The sequence below is a fragment of the Triplophysa rosa genome, linkage group LG20, assembly GCF_024868665.1.
Source record: "Triplophysa rosa linkage group LG20, Trosa_1v2, whole genome shotgun sequence".
Classification (NCBI taxonomy): Eukaryota; Metazoa; Chordata; class Actinopteri; order Cypriniformes; family Nemacheilidae; genus Triplophysa; species Triplophysa rosa.
The window spans coordinates 20,870,760-20,890,759 of record NC_079909.1 but is presented as its reverse complement, the minus strand read 5'-3'; the positions used below and the strand labels follow the sequence as shown (position 1 = coordinate 20,890,759).

The following is a 20,000-nucleotide window of genomic DNA, read 5'->3' as shown; positions in this document are numbered from 1 at the left end:
CAAGCGTGTGTTTGTATGAGGGTTGACATGATGTTTTTCTGTCTTTGCAGCCCGACGCCCATGTACCCCCCCACATACCTGGAGCCTGGAATTGGGTGAGATGTCTAAATTGTTTTATCTAATGCTGTCATGTTAGAGCACTAGCACTAGATAGTGTATATGTCGTATGTCACGTGACTAAACGGGTCTCGTTTCAACTGCTTGTCAGATAAGTGGATGCACAATATTAACTATTAGTGATATCTATGGATTTTTAAGGTAATCTGCTAACCTAGCTAGCCGTTTCCATTTTAGGCATTTTGTGCTATTTTAGCATTCAGATGTCTGTGAGAAGAAAAAAAAAATGTTTATGTGACGGGCATTGATTTTGATCATCTTTGGTAGCTCATTTAAAGGCATTTTGTGTAAAACAGCCCTTCATGTAATGACGCTCTTACAAAAGACTTAACCGGATGCGATGAGACTCGTTTTCCGGTTTCTGCCTGTGACGTTCGACATAAAGCCTATAGAATTGATAATATTGTAAATATTCAGATGAACTAACACACATGTCTGTCTGTCTGTCTGTCTGTCTCAGGAGACACACGCCGTATGGAAACCAGACAGACTACAGGATATTTGAACTCAATAAGAGACTTCAGAACTGGACTGAGGTGAGACCTGTGCTGCTGTGTTCTCAGTCTTGACTAACAGCACTTTACATTGTGAATAATTGAAGCACTTCTTATAAGTCTGAACTGTGTACCGCTGGCACAGAATCAACCGTCTGATGTCAGACTACTGATTTCTCTCTCTCTCTCTGTCAGGAGTGTGATAATCTGTGGTGGGATGCCTTCACTACTGAATTCTTTGAAGATGACGCTATGTTGACCATCACGTTCTGTCTGGAGGACGGTCCAAAACGATACAGTGAGCATCACACGTGACATTCGTCATCTGATGTTTGTGTAGATTCTCAGTTGTTGTTTGCCGGATACACTCAGATCATACGTGATTGAATGTCACTGACCACCTGTGTTCAGATCAGCTGATCGTGTTTGTAAACAGGGTCTTGATGATTCACAGATACACAATATTAAATATTAGCATGACTGGTGTAATGATGACATTCAGTGCTAATGATGGTTGTTGTTCTGTGATTTGTAAATGGATTTTCAGGGTGCTACGTTACTGATGAATGTTTTGTTGTGTTCAGCGATTGGCCGGACGTTAATTCCACGTTACTTCAGGAGTGTGTTTGAGGGCGGAGCCACTGAGCTCTACTACATCCTCAAGCACCCTAAAGAGTCTTTTCACAACAACTTTGTGTCTCTGGACTGTGATCAGTGTACGATGGTCACACAGAACGGCAAACCCATGTTCACACAGGTGTGTGTTTGTATGAAGTCAGTGGTGTTCTTCAGCAGGTGTGTGTGTGTGTGTGTGTGTAATGTTGTCGTCTGTTCTCTCTTCAGGTGTGTGTGGAGGGCCGTCTGTATCTGGAGTTCATGTTTGATGATATGATGAGGATAAAGACATGGCACTTCAGCATCAGACAGCACAGAGAGCTCATCCCCCGCAGCATCCTGGCCATGCATGTCAGTTCCTCTCTCAGCAAACCGTTCAGTTACATGTGCCCGATGAATCCAACACAACAATGACTACGTTTACATGCACCCTCAGATTATAATAGCACTTTGGCCATACTGGCTGCGATTACACGTTACCTCGTGTAAACGCAATCATTCGATTTAAATAATGCGATTAAGCTCGTAATCGCAGTAACATATGGGGGTGTACACCGGTTTTAATCACAATATGAAGGCATGTAAACACTTTAATCGCATTTATGCTGCTCTGATCAAGGGGCGCATGTGCTTCTGTCACGCACCTTAAGCGCAAATTCATGGTAAACATGACAGTCTGAAGTTTAACCATCAACACGACTCGCTGCCAGTAGCTCAGCTCCTTACCCTCACACAGAACATTTACATTTATGCATTTGGCAGACGCTTTTATCCAAAGCCACTTACATTGCATGATACTATACATGTTGATGTTGAGTATGTGCAATCCCTGGGATCCAACCCATGACCTTGGCGTTGCTAGCACCACGCTCGAACCACTGAGCTACAGGAAAGCTGTAGAAACAGCTACTGAGCTACAGAAACAGCGTGAACGCGATGATATTTTCCATCATATTTCTATATTCAACACGGTGCCGAATAACCAGAAAATACATCCACATAACAGTGTTTTGCATTTGACACGAATATATTTACATCTACTGTATCTGAGATCATCGCTTGTGCTGTGTATTATAGCAAATCAGCAGACTAATAACATTCATGTAAACGGGAGCAAAGAGGTGTTCTCATGTCATGTAAACATGTTAACGCGATTGAGTCCTTACTCTGATTGTTGGAAATAATCGCATTATTGATGTAAACGTAGTCAATGATTCTAACACGCATGACCTGAACATGTGATGATTGATAAATAAATAACAAGTGTGACATGGCTGCAGAAACTGATGTAGCTGACATGTGAATTCTGTGTTGGTGACATACTGTATTTCTAAGGTCTTGTGTTGTAAATCATTCTTCATAATTGTGTGTGATGTTGTGTGTCTCAGGCACAGGACCCGCAGATGTTGGACCAGCTGTCTAAAAACATCACCAGATGCGGCCTCTCAAACTCCACCCTCAACTACCTCAGAGTGAGTTCTGATCCATCGGATCATTCTGTACAGTTTGTGTTCATTCCTCATTCTCTCCGTCTCTGTGTGTGTTCTGTCAGTTGTGTGTTATCTTGGAGCCCATGCAGGAGCTGATGTCCAGACACAAGACGTACAGTCTGAGTCCCAGAGATTGTCTGAAGACATGTCTCTTCCAGAAGTGGCAGAGGATGGTCGCTCCTCCCGGTGAGACATCGCAGCTCTTGTGTTCCTCTTGTGTTCCTGCTGTTCATCTGTAGTGTCGCTCATCTCTTTTTTGACGCGTCTCTCTGCAGCTGAACCGGCCAGACAGGCACCAAGCAAACGACGGAAGCGCAAGATGTCGGGCGGAAGCACCATGAGCGCAGGCGGAGGCTCCAACAACAACAGCAACAGCAAGAAGAAGAGTCCTGCAAACAGCTTCCCACTGTCCAGTCAGGTTCCTGTGAGTAACCAATCCAATCGCTGCGTTATGGAGCGTTCCCACCAGACGCGAAGCGCCAGTGATTTACATGTTAAGTCGATGCAAAGACACAATAGACATCCTGCGGCTCGAATTGAGCGTATCGGGCGAATCACGCAAGTTGAAAAATTTGAACTTTGGCGAATATTCGGGCCACATTAACCAATCAGGAGCTTGCTCTAGTAGTGACGTCATTATGACGTAGTGAGCGGAGGCAGAAATCCGAAACAACAATGGAGGACAAAGTCATCGTCACTGTATGTGGATACCCGGAGCTGTACGATACATCTTCTTACTTTTATCAAAACAGTAATAAAAAGGATCTTGCTTGGAAGAAAGTGAGTGAGGAGGTCGGACAATCTGGAAAGTCTCAACAAAATCCATGTCAGCCGTTTCACAATGCGACTGGAGCCGCCTGGTAGAAGCCCCTCCCATGACGCGGATTCGCGTCTGTTGTGAAGTGAATTTGACACGCAAATGAAGCGAGTACACTCAAAATGTTCAAGCATCCAACTACGCGCGATTTACCGCGTCTGGTGTGAACGCTCTGTTACAGTCAGGTCCCTGCGAGTAACCAATCCAATCGCGCGTTACAGTCAAGTCCCTGCGAGTAACCAATCCAATCGCTGCGTTACAGTCAGGTCCCTGCGAGTAACCAATCCCATCGCGCGTTACAGTCAGGTCCCTGCGAGTAACCAATCCCATCGCGCGTTACAGTCAGGTCCCTGCGAGTAACCAATCCCATCGCGCGTTACAGTCAGGTCCCTGCGAGTAACCAATCCCATCGCGCGTTACAGTCAGGTCCCTGCGAGTAACCAATCCCATCGCGCGTTACAGTCAGGTCCCTGCGAGTAACCAATCCAATCGCTGCGTTACAGTCAGGTCCCTGCGAGTAACCAATCCAATCACAGTCAGGCCTGCGTTACAGTGGTGTGTCTGTGGGTATTAAATCACTGGTTTAGTATAAAGTGATGCAGTGCCCTGTAGACTGATTGATGGTTTTTGGAGGACTGATGTATGCATGTCTCATGGTTGCCTTTGCTCTTCCTGTCTGTGCAGGACGTGATGGTGGTGGGTGAACCCACTCTGATGGGTGGGGAGTTCGGTGACGAAGACGAGCGGCTGATAACGCGGCTGGAGAACACACAGTTTGATGCAGCCAATGGCATAGACGATGAGGACAGCTTTAACAACTCGCCTGCGCTGGGTGCCAACAGTCCCTGGAACAACAAGCCTCCGTCCAGCCAGGAAGGCAAGAACGACAACCCCACCTCACAGGCATCTCAGTGAGACTCAGGGCTGGGGGGCGGGGCTGGGGAGAGCCAATGGGAGCGTCGGGCATCAGATTGGAAGAAAGAGGAGTCGTTCATCTACCTGCAGAACGGCACCCAGCGCTGGTCTTCCTGTGTCAGCGGGAAATAAACACAGAGGACCAGAGATGAGAGCCAAACCAGAACAGAACACACACACAGGACAGCGGACAGTTTTTAATCAAGCGCTCTCTGTTTCCATGTTGGTGTTTTATGGGGTGGAACGTCCTCTGAGGAGCATGTAGATATAGTTGCTATGATTAAGTTAAGACGGGATGAAGAAACCCTCGTGGGAAGCGCCAACACGTCAAACATGCCAACGGGTGAATCACACAAAACCTGTCAAGAACACGTCCAGGTCATTTCATTGCCTAATAAGAAATTTCTTTTCTTGTTTACTCTCCTCTTCTTATTCTTAAAGATGTTTCTCATTACTGTAATATTGTTTTGTTTTTTTGTGAACTTTTAACCCTGGTTACTTACATGAAAACACAAACTTGATTTTTACAAAATACAATACAGTAGTGAGAATTGGGGGGGATGATGGTCCCCAGAATGGGTTTTATTTTCTTACTCTTCCTTTAGATTTTCAATTGAAATACGTTCGCAGGTTCTGGACAGATTTCAGCGATTCACTCATTTTCAGTCTGAAGAGTCTGGTGTGGGTTCGGGTCTTCCTCTGGCGGATGCTTGAAACTGTGAGCGGGTCACATGTTGTTTAATAGCCTGAATCGGTTCTGCTTTTAAAGTTCACATGGAGAGCGTTTCAACTAAACGCATTTTGAAGAATTTTATCTGTGTTTTATACCGGCCTCTATTTCCCTAGTATGTTTTTATTTCATTTATTTCTTGAGGTTTTTTTACCGACATTGAAAGCTGCAAACCAAGGAGAAACGGGACCGCTGAGGTCCTTTTAGATTCAACCCTCAGATTCTATTGGTTTGTGTTATTTTTTAAAGAGAGTCATTTAGTGTGAGCTTTTGATTCATTTCTGTGTATTTGTGCTTGTATATTTAAGGTAGTAGCAGAGTTCTGTAAAACTGTATTGAGATGTATTCCTCCTTCGAGTCACATAAAGCCATTCTGAGCTAATGATGTGTAAAAACATGAAAACGGGAAAGATAAAACACACAAACCTCGTCTTTTCCCCCCTGTTGTTATTATTATTTTAATTTGTGTAAAACTGATTGATTGAAATCAAGGGCACAGTCTCTGTTAATTTGTTTGCATTACAAATCATTTTCTACCACAAGATACTTTAAATGTTTGACATGTTTTGTTTCTGCGTTCTCTCTCTCTCTCTTTCTGTCTCACACACGACGTTTTGGTTTAGTTTGTGAAGAGACACCAGCTGGAGAACTGGATGTGTTCCATTTCTCCATCACTCAATACTGCTGAAGTCTAACTCAGTTTCTTTTATTGTTTGATTTCTTTTCTTCTGCTGGATGAGTTTGAATGAGTTAAAGCTCTGCACTTGTAATTGAAACGAAATTGTGACTTTCCTCCTTTAATCTTGTAGATGCCCCTGTTTGATAGAGCCTTGTTCTTTTCCTCTTATTTTCTGCCCTTGATTAAATTAATGTATGGAACCAATAAAATATGAATTTTCACTTTAATGATTTCTGTTTCTCTGTGATTCGCAAATAAAATGAAGAACAACAAAAATAGATCAAATTTATAGCTGCAATCTTCTTTGTTACTACATAGTAAATATTGCTGTGTTCACATTATCTGTAATGACAGCTGTTATAATGTTAAATATATCAACTGTGTGAATGATACACAGAAACATGACAAGGTTAAGGGTTTCTAACTTTATATTAAACATTTTGTGAGGGAGCCCTTCCTAAAATATCTTATCTATCCAGATATTTCTATGTATAAAGAAGCATTTTACCTGTTAGATAAGTAGCGTCATAATATCAAGACAAAATATTGTAAATAATTGGCTACGCTTAGAATAATGTGGAATCTATGAACCTGAAGAGAAACATTTTCAGTTCGAGTCTGCAGCAACTTTAAGTAAATCTTGTTTTATCACAAAACAGAATACTTACAAACCCCAGTGAGTGAAATAAAGTAGTGACAAAAACACTAAAAAGAAACAAAACATAAAAACCAGGAAAATATTAATGTACAAGACAACAGAGATAAACTTATAAATATGAAAATGTCTTTATTTCTCTATCATTTTCAGTAGATCCCTGGACCTCGGTTTAAAAAAGTTATCAGACTGATCTTATGACGTCATATATCCCGTGTGTTCTGTATTCAGACCTTGGGGTCTTTATAACAGACAAACAGCTGTGTTTAGTATCACAGATTTATCTCTCTTATTGTGTTTGAAGAGCAGTTTCAAGAAGAATCCGCTGAAGCTTCAGACCATCTGCTGTGAAAGAACAAACACATGAAATCACAACTGCAGATTTGAGACTTTCATTCAAAACCCACAACACTGTGAAAGTATTGGGCCAAAAAAGGGCCAAAATTCTAGATTTTTATATGATTATATTTTATTATTTGTTTATGCAAGTTGACAATATTGTTTGTGTATATTTTTATCAGTGAAGACACTTTTATACAAGGGCACTTACTGTGTATAAATTGATCATTTTGCCATTAAATGTTTCATAAAAGATGATGTTGTATCAGATGCAGACGGCAGAACTACGTTTTATTTCATATTTGTTAATGTGTAAAGGGTACATTTAATCTTTCCGTCCAGTGACGGTTGGATTGAAACTGCTCAGAACACTATCAAATGACATTTCTCTATCGGTCCGACAGAATATTATTCTTTATTGAGAAGGGTTGAAGTTGAGCAGGTCATGAGTAATAAAATCTGTTAGAATCTCTTCATAGACAGCTTTAACACAAAACACTTTACTGATGAAACAATATTTAAAAAATCGTTCAATCAATGGTTTCAGACCATTAGAAAAATATTGTTATTATTCGGGTGTAAAGTGTTGTTCAGTCACCAACATATTTTTAAGTACTCACTACTGCACATTCACTACAACATTTTATATAACATCGATTATATAACAATAGAAATGTATTTTTATCTTTATTATTGTTCTGAAAAAAAGATTAATAAACAATGATCGAAGAACGTATTTGGTACAGTTGAAATGCGTGCGGTTTAACGCGCGGGCTTGTGGGAGATGGAGTTTTCAACGTAAGGCTAGTTCTGATTCGTCGGAGTGTCACGTGATCATCTTGTCACGCATCACGTCGCTTAAAATGTTTCCTGTGGCGCGGGATGGAGAAGAGCACATGAAGTTTTCAAAATGAAGCAAAATGAATCTTTGTGATGAAGATCAATGTTATTAAACACATCTGTGATGCGAATATTAAAGTTTGCAATCTGAGTTTGATTTATAAGCTGCGACATGACGCAAAAACAGAGTTTAGAGGTTCGGTTCGTGGCTGATGAAGATGTTTTGGATCATATCGTGGAGAAACAACAAGGTAACCGTGTTTATGATCTTACGTCAAAAGCTTTTTCGCTTTTTATTTGTTAAAGTCGCAGCCATGAACACACATACGATATATTGTAGGATCTACTAAAGATGGCAGTGCGTCATGTTTAAGTCCATGCTATGGCACACATGTAGTGTCGTGTGTTATTGATGGTGAATATGTCTGTCAGATGTTAAAGCAGCTCATGGGGGTGTACAAACCCTGGTCACCCTGAAGACTCCTCAGAAATCAAAGACATCTGCTGAGGAGGATGACGAGGAGAAGGATGAAGATGCCTTGAATGAGCAGAACTATGTGGAAGCTCTCTGCACCGACACACAAGGTCAACTTGGTCTCAGACGTTTCACCTAAAATTGTTCTGTACTGCTAAAGAAATTCATGAAGAGTATGGAGTTGTCAAATGAAAAGAGTTGAGCGGTGGTGGTGGTGTTGTTGTTATTGTGTTGTGTTTTCAACAGATGAGAGTGAAAGTGGAGCGTCAGCCGGCGGATCTTCTGTCTTCACCTTTCAGACCATCAAACGAGCCAAAAAGATGTCTCGGATAGGTGAGCGCGTTCACTCTCAGTGTTAACATGTGATGACAGTTGTGTAATGTTTGTCGGTCTGTGTTTAGCATCTGAATGGGCCCGGACGCCTGGGAAAAGCGTGACGTTCTGCTCATCAGACACAAATGAGGATTCTGCAAGCCCGACCCGCGCCACAAAAAGTTTGTTTTGTTCTTGTCATGCTGTTTTAACCTGCTCTTAGTTTGAAGATTGACTCTTATATTCTCTTTCCGGAATCAGCCAATCAGAACAAGACTCCTCAGAAGGTGAGCCCATGTATTAATACACTGGATGGTTTTGAATCATGACATGTGTGTTTCACACGCTCTTTACTCCGTGTTCAGGGAAAGAAAGTGCAGTTCATCTCAACGACGCCACACAGACTGCGCAAACGCATGTCAGGTACACACTCTATAATCACGACATTCACTGCCCTCTTGACTGAAACATTCACTGCCCTCTTATGTCATGACTGAAACACAATGTTGAGTGGGACTTGATTTTATGAACGGGCATCTGAAGTTTAATGTCTGTTTGTGTTGGTGAACGTTATCCATCATCCAGCACCAACACTGAGATCAGAGAGTGAAAGTGATCTCTCACCGTCCAACTCTGAGGAAGATGAAGAAGACGAGTCAAAGCAAGATGTCCAGCCCAAAACACCCAGCAAAACCACAGCCAGCGCCCTCTATAAAACACCCAGCAAGAAGAACAAGAAACTACCTGAGGTGAACATTCCAGCACTGACCTTGACCTTGACACGCTGAACACTGACCTCACTGTGACCTTTCATTCCAGTCTGATTTGGTGGGTGAATATTTTGAGGCTCACAGCAGCTCTAAAGTTCTGACGTCTGATCGGACTCTGCAGAAACTCCAGACACCTAAACTGGATCGGGTGAGTGAGCGTCCTGACACTCAGAGGCAGTTGTTGATTTGTGTTGTTGTGTAACGTGACGGAGATGTTTGTGTGTGTTTGTAGGAGACTCTGCTCAGTCTCTTGGCTGAAAAGCCTCAGTGTTACGCTGAAGAAATAAAACGGCTGAACGAGAAACACGAGAAGAACTTCAACAAGTGGATGCTGCAGCTACAGTTGAGTTGTGTGTGTGTGTGTGTGTCGTTGTGTGTTTGTCAGAACCATGATACACATTGTTAATCTGTGAATGTTTCAGCATGGGTTTTAATATCCTGATCTTCGGTCTGGGGTCAAAGAAGCTTCTACTGGAGAAGTTCCGCACGTCTATGCTGTCAGACTTGGATCATCTGGTGGTCAACGGCTTTTTTCCCAGCATGACCCTCAAATCGGTGTGTTTGTGTTTCATACACATCAGCAGTGAATGATCTGATCTGATCTTGTGGTGTGATGTCATGTAGATATTAAACAGCATCACTGGCGATATTCTGGAGCATGATGGGACGTTCCGTAACCCGAGCGACCAGATCGACTTCATTGTGAACACTCTTAAAGAAGGTATCGCTCGTCTTATTATCTGTAACACGCTGAAGACTCATTCTCAGATTCAAATCTCAATGTTGTGTAACTACACGTATGTTTTGTTCTCTCTTTCAGACCCAGACAATCACATCTTTCTGATCATTAATAACATTGACGGGGCCATGCTGAGAGGTGACAGAAACCAGCAGGCACTGGGACAGCTGGCGTCCATTCCCAACATGCACATGGTGGCTTCCATCGACCACATCAACGCTCCGCTCAGTAAGTGTGTGTTTGGTTGAACTGACTTGTACAGTTGTTTGATAGTATGGATGGATGGTATCTGCTGGATTCCGAGCATACATCACGTGTGTGTGACGTGTCATCTTTGTGTTTGGCAGTCTGGGATCAAGCAAAGATGAGTTTGTTTAACTGGCTGTGGTACGAGACCACCACATACATGCCCTACACTGAAGAGACCTCGTATGAGAACTCGCTGCTCGTCCAGCAGACGGGAGCGCTCGCGCTGAGCTCACTGACACACGTCCTGCGCAGCCTCACGCCAAACGCCAGGTAACACACACACACACCCTGCGCAGCATCACGCCAAACGCCAGGTAACACACACACACGTCCTGCGCAGCCAAACGCCAGGTAACACACACACACACACACACGTGTCCTGCGCAGCCTCACACCATACGCCAGGTAACACACACACACGTCCTGCGCAGCCAAACGCCAGGTAACACACACACACACACGTGTCCTGCGCAGCCTCACACCAAACGCCAGGTAACACACACACACACACGTCCTGCGCAGCCAAACGCCAGGTAACACACACACACACACACGTCCTGCGCAGCCTCACGCCAAACGCCAGGTAACACACACACACGTCCTGCGCAGCCTCACAACAAATGACCCCACGATTCTGGTCACTTGATCTAATCTTAAAGTCCCAGTGAAATAAAAAGTGACAATGCCTGTTTTTTCATGAAATATTGCAGCGTTTAGTCAATAGCTTATCATGTGGGTCATTCTCTTTTTAAAATCGTGTGCCCTCATAATCTTAAATTAAAATCTGAAAATGCACTTCCTTCCTGTAATGACTATCCATCTTAAATGAGGTATGTTAGACGGCTTGGGCGGAGCATCCGTTAACTCCTCCCCTTCAACTGTCAGTCTGCTGCCAGTTCCATTTCAAACCACAACGGCTATTTTCATACATCCAATCAAATCGCAGAGAAAGACGAAAGCCAAGCTCACTATTTTTCTCATTAGAACAGGGTTCCCACTCTTCTTGAAAGTGCTTGAAAGTATTTGAATTTCTGACATATGAATTCAAGAACTGGAAAGTATTTGAAAACAGACATAGGTACTTGAAAGTGCTTAAATTAAACAAACTAGATTTTGTTAGTTGCAGCGCTGTTAAAAATATTGGTTAGTGTTGCCGAAGCCAGAACAAAAAAACGTTGCTGATCTGGGGGAAAGCAGGAAGAACTTAAAAAAAGAGGCTTTGAGCGGATAAATTGTGATCATGTGCAGTACTGCGTAAATCAGTCAGAGGCGTGGAGTTATTTAACTCGCTCAATGCCAGAGAAGTGCAAATTCACCGATGCTTGAGCTATAATAAAAATATGGTTTATCAAAGTTAAGATGTGGAGTACACCAGCGGGTTATGCATCAAGCACAACGGTTAAGATCATCGTATACGGTCAAACATACTGTATGTTGTATTAAACCACTTATAAATAAGTTTCTTTTCAGTTACGTTCATTTCAAGAATAATTTCATTAGTTATCTTTATTCTTGTCAGTTAATGTGCCTTAAGAGTTTGAATCATTTTTAGGATGTTAAGAAACACTGAAATGCTAGCTATAGCATTGGTTTAGCGAAAACAAAAACATGCTCTCAGCAGTGTTATCTGTTGCAGTAATGAACTTTTGCTGTGTGTTTGGGCGGAGGTTTGGATATTTGAGCTTGCTGTGTCTGAAGTCGCTCAGTCATTTTTGATCAAGTTCACAATATCAGCAGTGATGGAACGAAATGTTTGAATGCTGGTGTATTCCTGCACGCCTCAGAGATCTGTATCTTTTAGAAACAGCTTTCTACCTAATTTTGAATATAACAGTAATAATAATCATCATACAGTAATATCATATATTTTTATTTACAATTTATTTTATATAATGTCTTGAAACTTTCCAGAGCACTATTTACGCAGCTTGACAGATGACATTGAGCGTACATAGGGTCACCGTTGATTACTTGTCACATTGAATGGTAAATAAATAAATTGAAAATAAAAATATTCAAATGAAAGGTGAATTCCAAACAGAAGTGAACTCACCTATGTTGTACTACCTTTGAAGGGCAGAACCCTTTGAATTAAGCTCCTTGAGGGCATTCTCATCTGTTTATTATCAAAACTAATAATGCACAATCATCCAGGTACTAGTGTTGTCACGGTACCAAAATTTCAGTAGTCTGTACCAATACCAGTAAAATTCCACTGTTCTCTGTACTAATTTCGGTACCAAAGCAAAACACCAGTACATGCTAATTGAAACACAATTTTATTAATAAAGCTCATTGTTAATATAAATGTATAGAAAGCAATGCCATTTTGTATACATGAAGTATAAGTTAATTGTTGCTGAAACGGTTGTGTGCTCACTGGGGTCTCTCATGCTGATGAACATCCTCCTCAGTCTGCTGCTGTAGAAGACAAATAGAATAAACTTCAGTTATTCAACTGACTGAACAAACATGCATATGCAATATTAAAACAAACCTCCGTTTTTATACTGCATTTACACAAGATTACTTACATTAAGGTAACTGTATATTAAAATAATAAATGCAACAGATAGATTTTTATTGAGTTTAAATGTGGCTTTTTAAACCTAATAGAGTTATCTATCCAAGACATACACATTGCTAGTCATACAGTTAGTATGCTAGTTTTCTAGCACATAGATTTCAGATAGGCCAATATAAAATAGGTACTGTAAACCCCATCCTGTCCTCCCATTTATTTGACCCCATTACAGTTATAAAAGCATTAATGGTTAATAAGGACACTTTACTGGATTAGCATTGGCGCTAACAAATTAACACGCAAACAGGGACGTTTATTTTAACGTAACCTTTAACTTAACATATGCTACAACATTCATAATGCAAACGCGAACAGAATTTGAAACTTACCGCTTGAACTAGTTAACTTAAATCCGGATGTTTCCTCATTTCACCACAAAACTCTGTTTGTTTTCTTCGTGACTTGAATCAGAAGTATTTCTGCGCGCATCTCTTGCGGATGGAGCCGCGCATCTCTTGCGGACGGAGCCGCGCTTATCTGCTCATCACGTCTTGTTGCGTCTTTTTTATTTTTAGGTACCGACTTGGACCCGAAGTACCGGGACTTTTGACAACACTACCAGGTACTTGTCATTCTGACAAGTACAATAATAATAACATATATGGGATTATATTTACAAATGATTAAACCAAATTGAATGTTTGTCTTTTTTAAACTTTTTTCTTGCCTAAAAACCAAAAGTAAAAATGTTTTCCTTGCAGTAGGTTTGCATTTGTTAGAAATGGTTTAATAAAATATTTAAAATCAATACATAATACATGATATAATTTGCTCTTGAGGCAAGTAGGCATGTTAACATCAGGATAATGTTCAGCCAGTCGGTTGTCATTGCAAAAGAAACCCCTTCTGTGTGATATTCGTCTCCGCTTCAGTCCTTTATTCTATCATAAGCGGGCGCCTGTACTGTACAGTATCCCATACTTACATTGTAATGTCTCCACAGTTACTATGAAAAATAAGCCAAATCACTATTTGACCAGTGTGAATTTTCTAAATTCCTCAAAACAACGAACAATTTTCTAAGTCTGACTATCTATTATAAGTAACTCGAGACAAGACATTTTTATACACCACGTAGACTGTAAATCATAAAAAATCCAATGTGAAACGTAAACGTTATTGTGCTTTTTATTCGAAGAAGCTCCCTTTTGTTTATGTCTTGTCCTCTCCAATATGGCAGCATGTTGAACCCATAACAGCAACAGGCCAAAGCCTTCAATGCCGTGTCTATTTATGTCTGTGACTGCGTGTACCCTTTGCTAACAGACTTCTGAAATGGCCCTTTGTGAAGAGAGAAATCATAAAAAATGGTATCCTTTTCCCAAAGTGCCCGGCGACGGTACAAAAACTCAGTTTTAAATTTGACCAAAATGTGCTTGAAAAAGTCCTTGAAAGTCCTTGAATTTGGTGTTGACGAAAGTGTGGGAACCCTGTTAGAAATCCCATTTCACTCAAAATACGGAAGTAAAAACTATCGCAACTTCCCGTTCACAGGGACTTTATAGTTTTTTATAGTAGATGTTTGGAAGGTGTTATAAAGAGCCCTGGGGCTAAATTATGAAAGACCGGAGCATCGGTAAAGCTAATGCTATTCATAAATATAAATCATATTTTTGGTCTTATTTTTTAAAATAAAATATCCAAAAGAACCGATAAGACTACTGTTAAAGTACCGGAGCGATAAGCAGTATCAGTAAGAGTAATAATACCGTTAAAATCTTAACAACACCACCCATCCCTAGTCATCTGAATCTCACGTGTGTCTCATATAGGGGGATCTTTAGATTACTGGCAGAGTTTCAGTTGGAGAACAAAGATAATCCTGCATACACAGGTGAGATACTGACCACTCACTGACCGTCTGTATTCAGTGTGTACGTCATTGTGTTTTTCTTGAATCACAGATCAAAGGTGCATTATTGACAGCATCTAAACCGATTCAAGTCAAAGCTGTTTGTGTGTTTCCTTCATTTCAGTGATTTCTGTTTCTTCAGGTTTGTCTTTCCAGGATTTTTACCAGCGCTGTCGTGAATCTTTCCTGGTGAACAGTGACATCACGCTTCGCACGCAGCTCACTGAATTCAGAGATCATAAACTGATCCGGACCAAAAAGGTCAGAGCGCTTCTGTTGTCTCGTGTGTTAAAACAAACATAACGTGTCCGATTGAGCAGTGATGTGTTTGTGTGTGTAGGGAGCAGACGGGGTGGAATATCTGCTCATCCCTGTTGATAACGGGACACTGACGGACTTTCTGGAGAGGAGCGATACAGACTGACATCTGTAGAATCACTAACGGTGTGTTATGGATTAGATTGATCATGTACATAAAACTGTAAAAGAACATGGAGAAAAAACAATAAACATTCTTGTTTGTGCATATTCCTGAGTTTATTTACATATAAAAATACATCCTCGTAAATAATATTGAAAGGAAGGGTTATATTTCTAGCTAAAGAACAGAAAGCGAAAGGTGTTTTCGTTTGAACAGAAGGCAACATGGTAACAAACACAAATGCAAACTTTACATGTGACGTTTTGTTCAGGATGTGAAACTTGTCTGTCAGGTGTTTTAATGGGTTGTAAAACTGTTTGTTTTAAAAAGAACGTCCAGAGTTGTTATATGAGAATTTCTTTATTATTTCTAGTATGGAAATATTTTGCGATCACATTTTCCCTGATCGCTGACGTGTGGCTGGTGTACAGATTTTTACATACAGATGGGAGATTTCTGACGGTCTCTCTGTCGACTGCGTGATCTCAGTTTGCTCTCAGCGACCGATTGAACGATCTTCAGTTCATTGATGTCCAGATCCTGCAGCAGGAGAAGAACCGCCTCCAGTGTGTGACTCTGCCCACAAACAGAACCGTTCACAGACCTTCACGAGGCAGTTGAAACGCTCCCGTAGCATTTCATTTGTTTCCAGCCATTTTGAAACGGAATGACTGTAGATATATCTGCGGTGTGTGAAGGTGATGTGGTCTGTTGTACCTTTGTCTTGGATGTTTCTCCAGGCTCCCGCAGGGACGACAGCGATGGGAACTTGTCTCTGGGCAACAGCTTCATTCCCAGCTGAGCGCGAATTTGACTGAACACAACAACTCAAAACATCAGCACAGACACGCTCATTAGACGAGACGCTGTCAGAATATCAAATCTTACTTGGTTTCCTCCATGCTGTAATTGAGAGGGTCAGTCTCGGAGTCTGCTTCTGTGAGGCCATTGGTGGACTTAAGAGGGGCGGAGCTTGGAGGTGTGACAAGCTCCTCCCCTTCCTTAAATGCTAGAATGAGTTCCTCCTCTGTGACCGCTGGAAGAGCAGAAATTCAACACTGATCGTGCAGTTCATAATGCGTTGAGCTTCATGCGAACTCACCCTGATTGTCGAGTTTGTGCAGTCCGGGCAGATTTCTGAGGACGGTCAGACGGTATTGGGTCGGGTCAGAAGCGCAGCACGGATTCTCCGCTAACCACAGAACCTTTAAACGGGTCAAATTCTTCAGGTGCTTCAGTTCTGACAGACTCGGAATGTTGTTCCGTCTCAAATACAGCTCAGTGAGACGCTGACATGATGATATGTGCTCCAGAGATGAGATTTTATTAGCACTAACGAGAGAGAGAGAGAGAGATTCCAGATAGGTGATGACATTCATCATTACCAACACTCATTCATAACAAAAAGACACAAACAAACCTCAGTGTGAGAACCTCAATGTTAGGCATTTCCAAAAATAGAGAGATCTGTGGAAAAACATGATCACAGAGCAATATCAACACATCGCTCTAGCAGGACCACGTGAGAATGCTGCCTAGGTAGGGAGCACACTAGGTTTCGCAAGAATGTCAATCACACACATTATATCATCGCTATTTACATGGTGTAGCAAGTTAATATCATGGAAGAGTAACATTATAGGCTTGATGCGGCGCCGCAAGACCCGACAGGCGGATGACATCAAAGTACCGCGAGAGCCATTCAAAAATGGTAAAAAGTTTGGTTTCGAATCCCGCTCGCGGTACTTTGATCTTGCCGCGCCGCATCAAGTCGAACAAGCCTCATGTTATCTGATGATATTTTGTGACGTCATCACTGTAGCGTTTCACTGTATCAGAAGAAAAAGATTCACACTCACATCTGTCAGATTGCAGCCCCTGAAAAACACGAGACATGATCAAATTATACACAAATATTCAACAGATATCCTAAAGTAAATCCACACTGAACATATTTAAACAGTTGCGAGTTTAAAAACACAAGCACGCGAAGAGTGATGTGAATGAAATGACTGACGTTTACGAGGCTAAACGCTAACAAACAGCAGAAAACACACCAGCAGTTTAATTTCTTCACACTCTCGAGGTCTGACGCTTTCGCTCGAGCCAGAACGAGTTTACGTGTTAGTTTCATGTCGCTGAAATGAAGGTTTTCGAGTTGAAATTCGTCCCCGTTGATCTTAGCAGCTCCTGCGAACATGACGGCGCTGCTGGACGTCTGCCAGTGCGCATGCGCGTGACTCCGTGTCCATGACAACAGCGCAAGACACTCCGCTCGGTTCACCGCATGAGCAGCAGGGGGCGACACGTGAACATTTATTTAAATCCCTCATCATTCCTGAACGTGTGAATAAATAATACAACTAAAAAAGATACCAAAGTAACTCTGGTTGGAATGACACGTAATTTTGCAAAGATAAACCATGTTTTTACTACAAATAAAACCACAAATGAAGTAACAAATAAAAAGGGAAATGATCTGTTCCATTAATGGGTTTGTGTAGGTGTACACATATTGATTACAGCTTGAAATCCTGATTTAAATCCAATCGTTATATGATCCCATGAACTCAGTTATTCTTTAAAAAAGTAATTAATATAGATTATAAACACTTACTGGTTAAAAACAACCACAAATGTTAACTCGAGATGAATGCTCTTTAAACAAACAGTAGGCGGAGCAGGACGTGCGCGCGGCCGACGCCTCTAGTAAGCTGAGCGCAGTGCATGTGAAATAAGGCTCAACAGTGAAAGTCATTTTGCGTGTTTAACGGGTTTGTATCGGTATTCTGTCATCATGCACGTGGATTTTGAGAAGCTGCGGATGAGCGGCGCGGGTAAAGCCATCGCGGTCCTGACGAGCGGCGGAGACGCGCAGGGTGAGTGACGTTAAAACAAATCAAGTCTGATCGTGTCCGTTTTTCTTAAACCAGTCATCTGTCTACCTACTCAACATCGGACATTTTAGTACAGGTCACAACGCGAGCGGATGCGCATTGACGCGTCGCAAACGCCTTCCTAAAATCCATACCGGCGCGTATGATGCCCAGAGTGCTGTCTATGTAGGGAGCTGAATAGGTTTGCGTCCACAGCAAATGTGACAACCTGTTGTGGAGGAATTCCGACATGAATGTAATGATTTACAGCTTCATTTTAACATTGACATTTGCACGTCATCACAATCACACAGAAAGAAAACATTCACGCTGCGTACTATTTCTGTTATAATAAAGTATATTTTATTGTGTAACAAAAGAGTATGGACGTACTAGGACAGTTCTTCTAACGCTGTGTGAATTAGGATGCAGGGGTTAGTGTTTAGTGTGCACAGAGGAAACTGGCTCATTCCCAGAAGTCTTTGTGTTTTCATGACTATCTGGAGCGCGCGCGTTATGTAACCTGTCCGTGCAGCTCCGCATCTAGTTTTCATGCATGTCACGTGTGATCCACATTTATTTGCTCATGAAGTGTGCATGTGAATGAATTGGCACACATGCATGAGCGGCCGGTCAGTAACACACAGTGAACATTGACCGATTAACCAGTCTGACTCACAATGATGTGTGTGTGTGTGTGTTGTGCAGGTATGAACGCAGCTGTTCGTGCTGTAACACGCATGGGCATTTATGTGGGTGCTAAAGTGTACCTCATATATGAGGTAGGTGATGTTGCCTCACACGCACTGAAGTGTCCGTGAGGTTCTGTGACGCTGTTGATCTCATGCATGTCTTCTTCAGGGTTATCAAGGGCTGGTGGACGGAGGCGATCACATCAAACTCGCCAACTGGCAGAGCGTCACCAACATCATTCAGCTTGTGAGTGTGAGACACATGTGCGCTCGGGCAGGATTGAGATGAAATCAGACGTGTTTATAGTGTAGTGGAAATCCGCCGTGACATTGCCTCCGTGACCCTCAGGTCTCTTTCTGAGCTCATGATAATCTCACAGGATAGGCTGCTCGCTGCATACTCTCTTCAGTGTTACAGTGTGTTTGATAGCATGTGACAGCGGGCACGTCTCAGAAATATATGTGATTACATCAAAAGATAGTTCACCCAAATATAATATTCCCTCTTGATGTACTCATGACTTCATTTCTTGAGCTGAACAGAAATGATCGTATAACAATCTGATATAACTGATTAGTGCGGTGTATGTCAGGGTGGCACCATCATTGGCAGTGCCCGCTGTAAAGCTTTCACCACACGAGAGGGTCGACTGGCGGCTGCGTTTCACCTGCTCCAGCGCGGCATCACCAATCTGTGTGTGTGTGGAGGAGACGGCAGTCTGACCGGAGCCAACATCTTCCGCAGCGAGTGGAGTGACCTGCTGGCCGAGCTGGTGAAACAAGGTCAAACCTCACAACACATGTTTGAGAGAGAAATTCAAACTAAAGTCATGTTATACATGTCACATCTCTCTCTCTCTGAGCTTACACGTTTCTTCTTCACTTGTCTTCGAGAAGCAGCATGAATGAGGCTTCTGGTTTCTTCCGTTTGAAGCTGCCAAGAGCTGCCTTCATGTGTTCAGTTCACACAACAACATCATGTCCAGTGTTGGGTGTAACTAGTTACTAAGTAATGAGTTACTGTAATTTAATGACTTTTCCCTTGAAAAAGTAAAGTAAGGGATTACTCTCATTTTTTCTGTAATTTAATGACAGTTACTTCTGATGTCATTAATCTACATACTGTGTGTAATATAATATATGTGTGTGTGCAATAGTGGAATTGACATCAAAATTCAAAGTCTAACTTTAGAATCCGTGCTTTAATGTATAATTCTCACATTTGTAATACTTCGGTCAGTTAATAAGAGTACTTTATGTAGTTTAATATGATTTATTTGAATGAATTAAAAGAGCCGTTTCATGTCTATCCTTGAATCACTGAACTAATCAAGGTTGA

The 20,000-nt window shown here is 41.8% G+C and overlaps 4 protein-coding genes across 7 annotated transcripts in view; 3 read left to right on the top strand and 1 right to left on the bottom strand.

The window, feature by feature from the left end:
• Positions 1-6,105, top strand: part of ldb1b (LIM-domain binding 1b) — a 24,955-nt gene extending 18,850 nt beyond the window's left edge. For both annotated transcript variants that reach the window (XM_057361833.1, XM_057361834.1), the window contains exons 3-11: positions 51-95; positions 578-653; positions 807-909; positions 1,196-1,368; positions 1,455-1,577; positions 2,615-2,698; positions 2,779-2,902; positions 2,992-3,140; positions 4,218-6,105. In XM_057361833.1, coding sequence (XP_057217816.1) covers positions 51-95; positions 578-653; positions 807-909; positions 1,196-1,368; positions 1,455-1,577; positions 2,615-2,698; positions 2,779-2,902; positions 2,992-3,140; positions 4,218-4,448 — 1,108 coding nt within the window. In that variant the 3' untranslated portion in view covers positions 4,449-6,105. The remainder of the gene's footprint in view (positions 1-50; positions 96-577; positions 654-806; positions 910-1,195; positions 1,369-1,454; positions 1,578-2,614; positions 2,699-2,778; positions 2,903-2,991; positions 3,141-4,217) is intronic.
• Positions 6,106-7,703: 1,598 nt separating this feature from the next.
• Positions 7,704-15,122, top strand: orc2 (origin recognition complex, subunit 2). 3 transcript variants are annotated; one of them, XR_008965077.1, is made up of 17 exons: positions 7,704-7,942; positions 8,124-8,276; positions 8,413-8,499; positions 8,568-8,660; positions 8,740-8,765; positions 8,844-8,901; positions 9,064-9,227; positions 9,298-9,396; positions 9,481-9,590; positions 9,671-9,803; positions 9,873-9,969; positions 10,069-10,215; positions 10,335-10,506; positions 10,588-10,641; positions 10,679-10,819; positions 14,593-14,654; positions 14,815-14,867. XR_008965077.1 is itself a non-coding variant. In XM_057362321.1 (16 exons), exons 1-16 carry the CDS (start codon positions 7,864-7,866, stop codon positions 15,094-15,096), a joined length of 1,683 nt encoding a protein of 560 aa, XP_057218304.1. In that variant the 5' UTR covers positions 7,704-7,863; the 3' UTR covers positions 15,097-15,122. The 3 variants fall into 3 exon arrangements, 1 of the variants encoding a protein (XP_057218304.1); XR_008965076.1 differs by having other exon boundaries at positions 10,588-10,819; XM_057362321.1 differs by lacking the exons at positions 10,588-10,641; positions 10,679-10,819 and adding an exon at positions 15,013-15,122 and having other exon boundaries at positions 14,815-14,933.
• Positions 15,123-15,526: 404 nt separating this feature from the next.
• Positions 15,527-17,476, bottom strand: cfap410 (cilia and flagella associated protein 410). Its single transcript, XM_057362322.1, has 7 exons — positions 17,151-17,476; positions 16,953-16,971; positions 16,514-16,560; positions 16,196-16,425; positions 15,982-16,129; positions 15,811-15,907; positions 15,527-15,669 (listed from the first exon to the last, which is right to left on the bottom strand). Exons 1-7 carry the CDS (start codon positions 17,291-17,293, stop codon positions 15,529-15,531), a joined length of 825 nt encoding a protein of 274 aa, XP_057218305.1. The 5' UTR covers positions 17,294-17,476; the 3' UTR covers positions 15,527-15,528.
• Positions 17,477-17,771: 295 nt separating this feature from the next.
• pfklb (phosphofructokinase, liver b) overlaps positions 17,772-20,000 on the top strand; it is a 10,109-nt gene continuing 7,880 nt past the window's right edge. The window contains 4 exon segments of the mRNA XM_057361719.1: positions 17,772-17,972; positions 18,678-18,751; positions 18,831-18,908; positions 19,255-19,444. Of these exon segments, the coding sequence (XP_057217702.1) occupies positions 17,891-17,972; positions 18,678-18,751; positions 18,831-18,908; positions 19,255-19,444 (424 nt within the window). The 5' untranslated portion in view covers positions 17,772-17,890.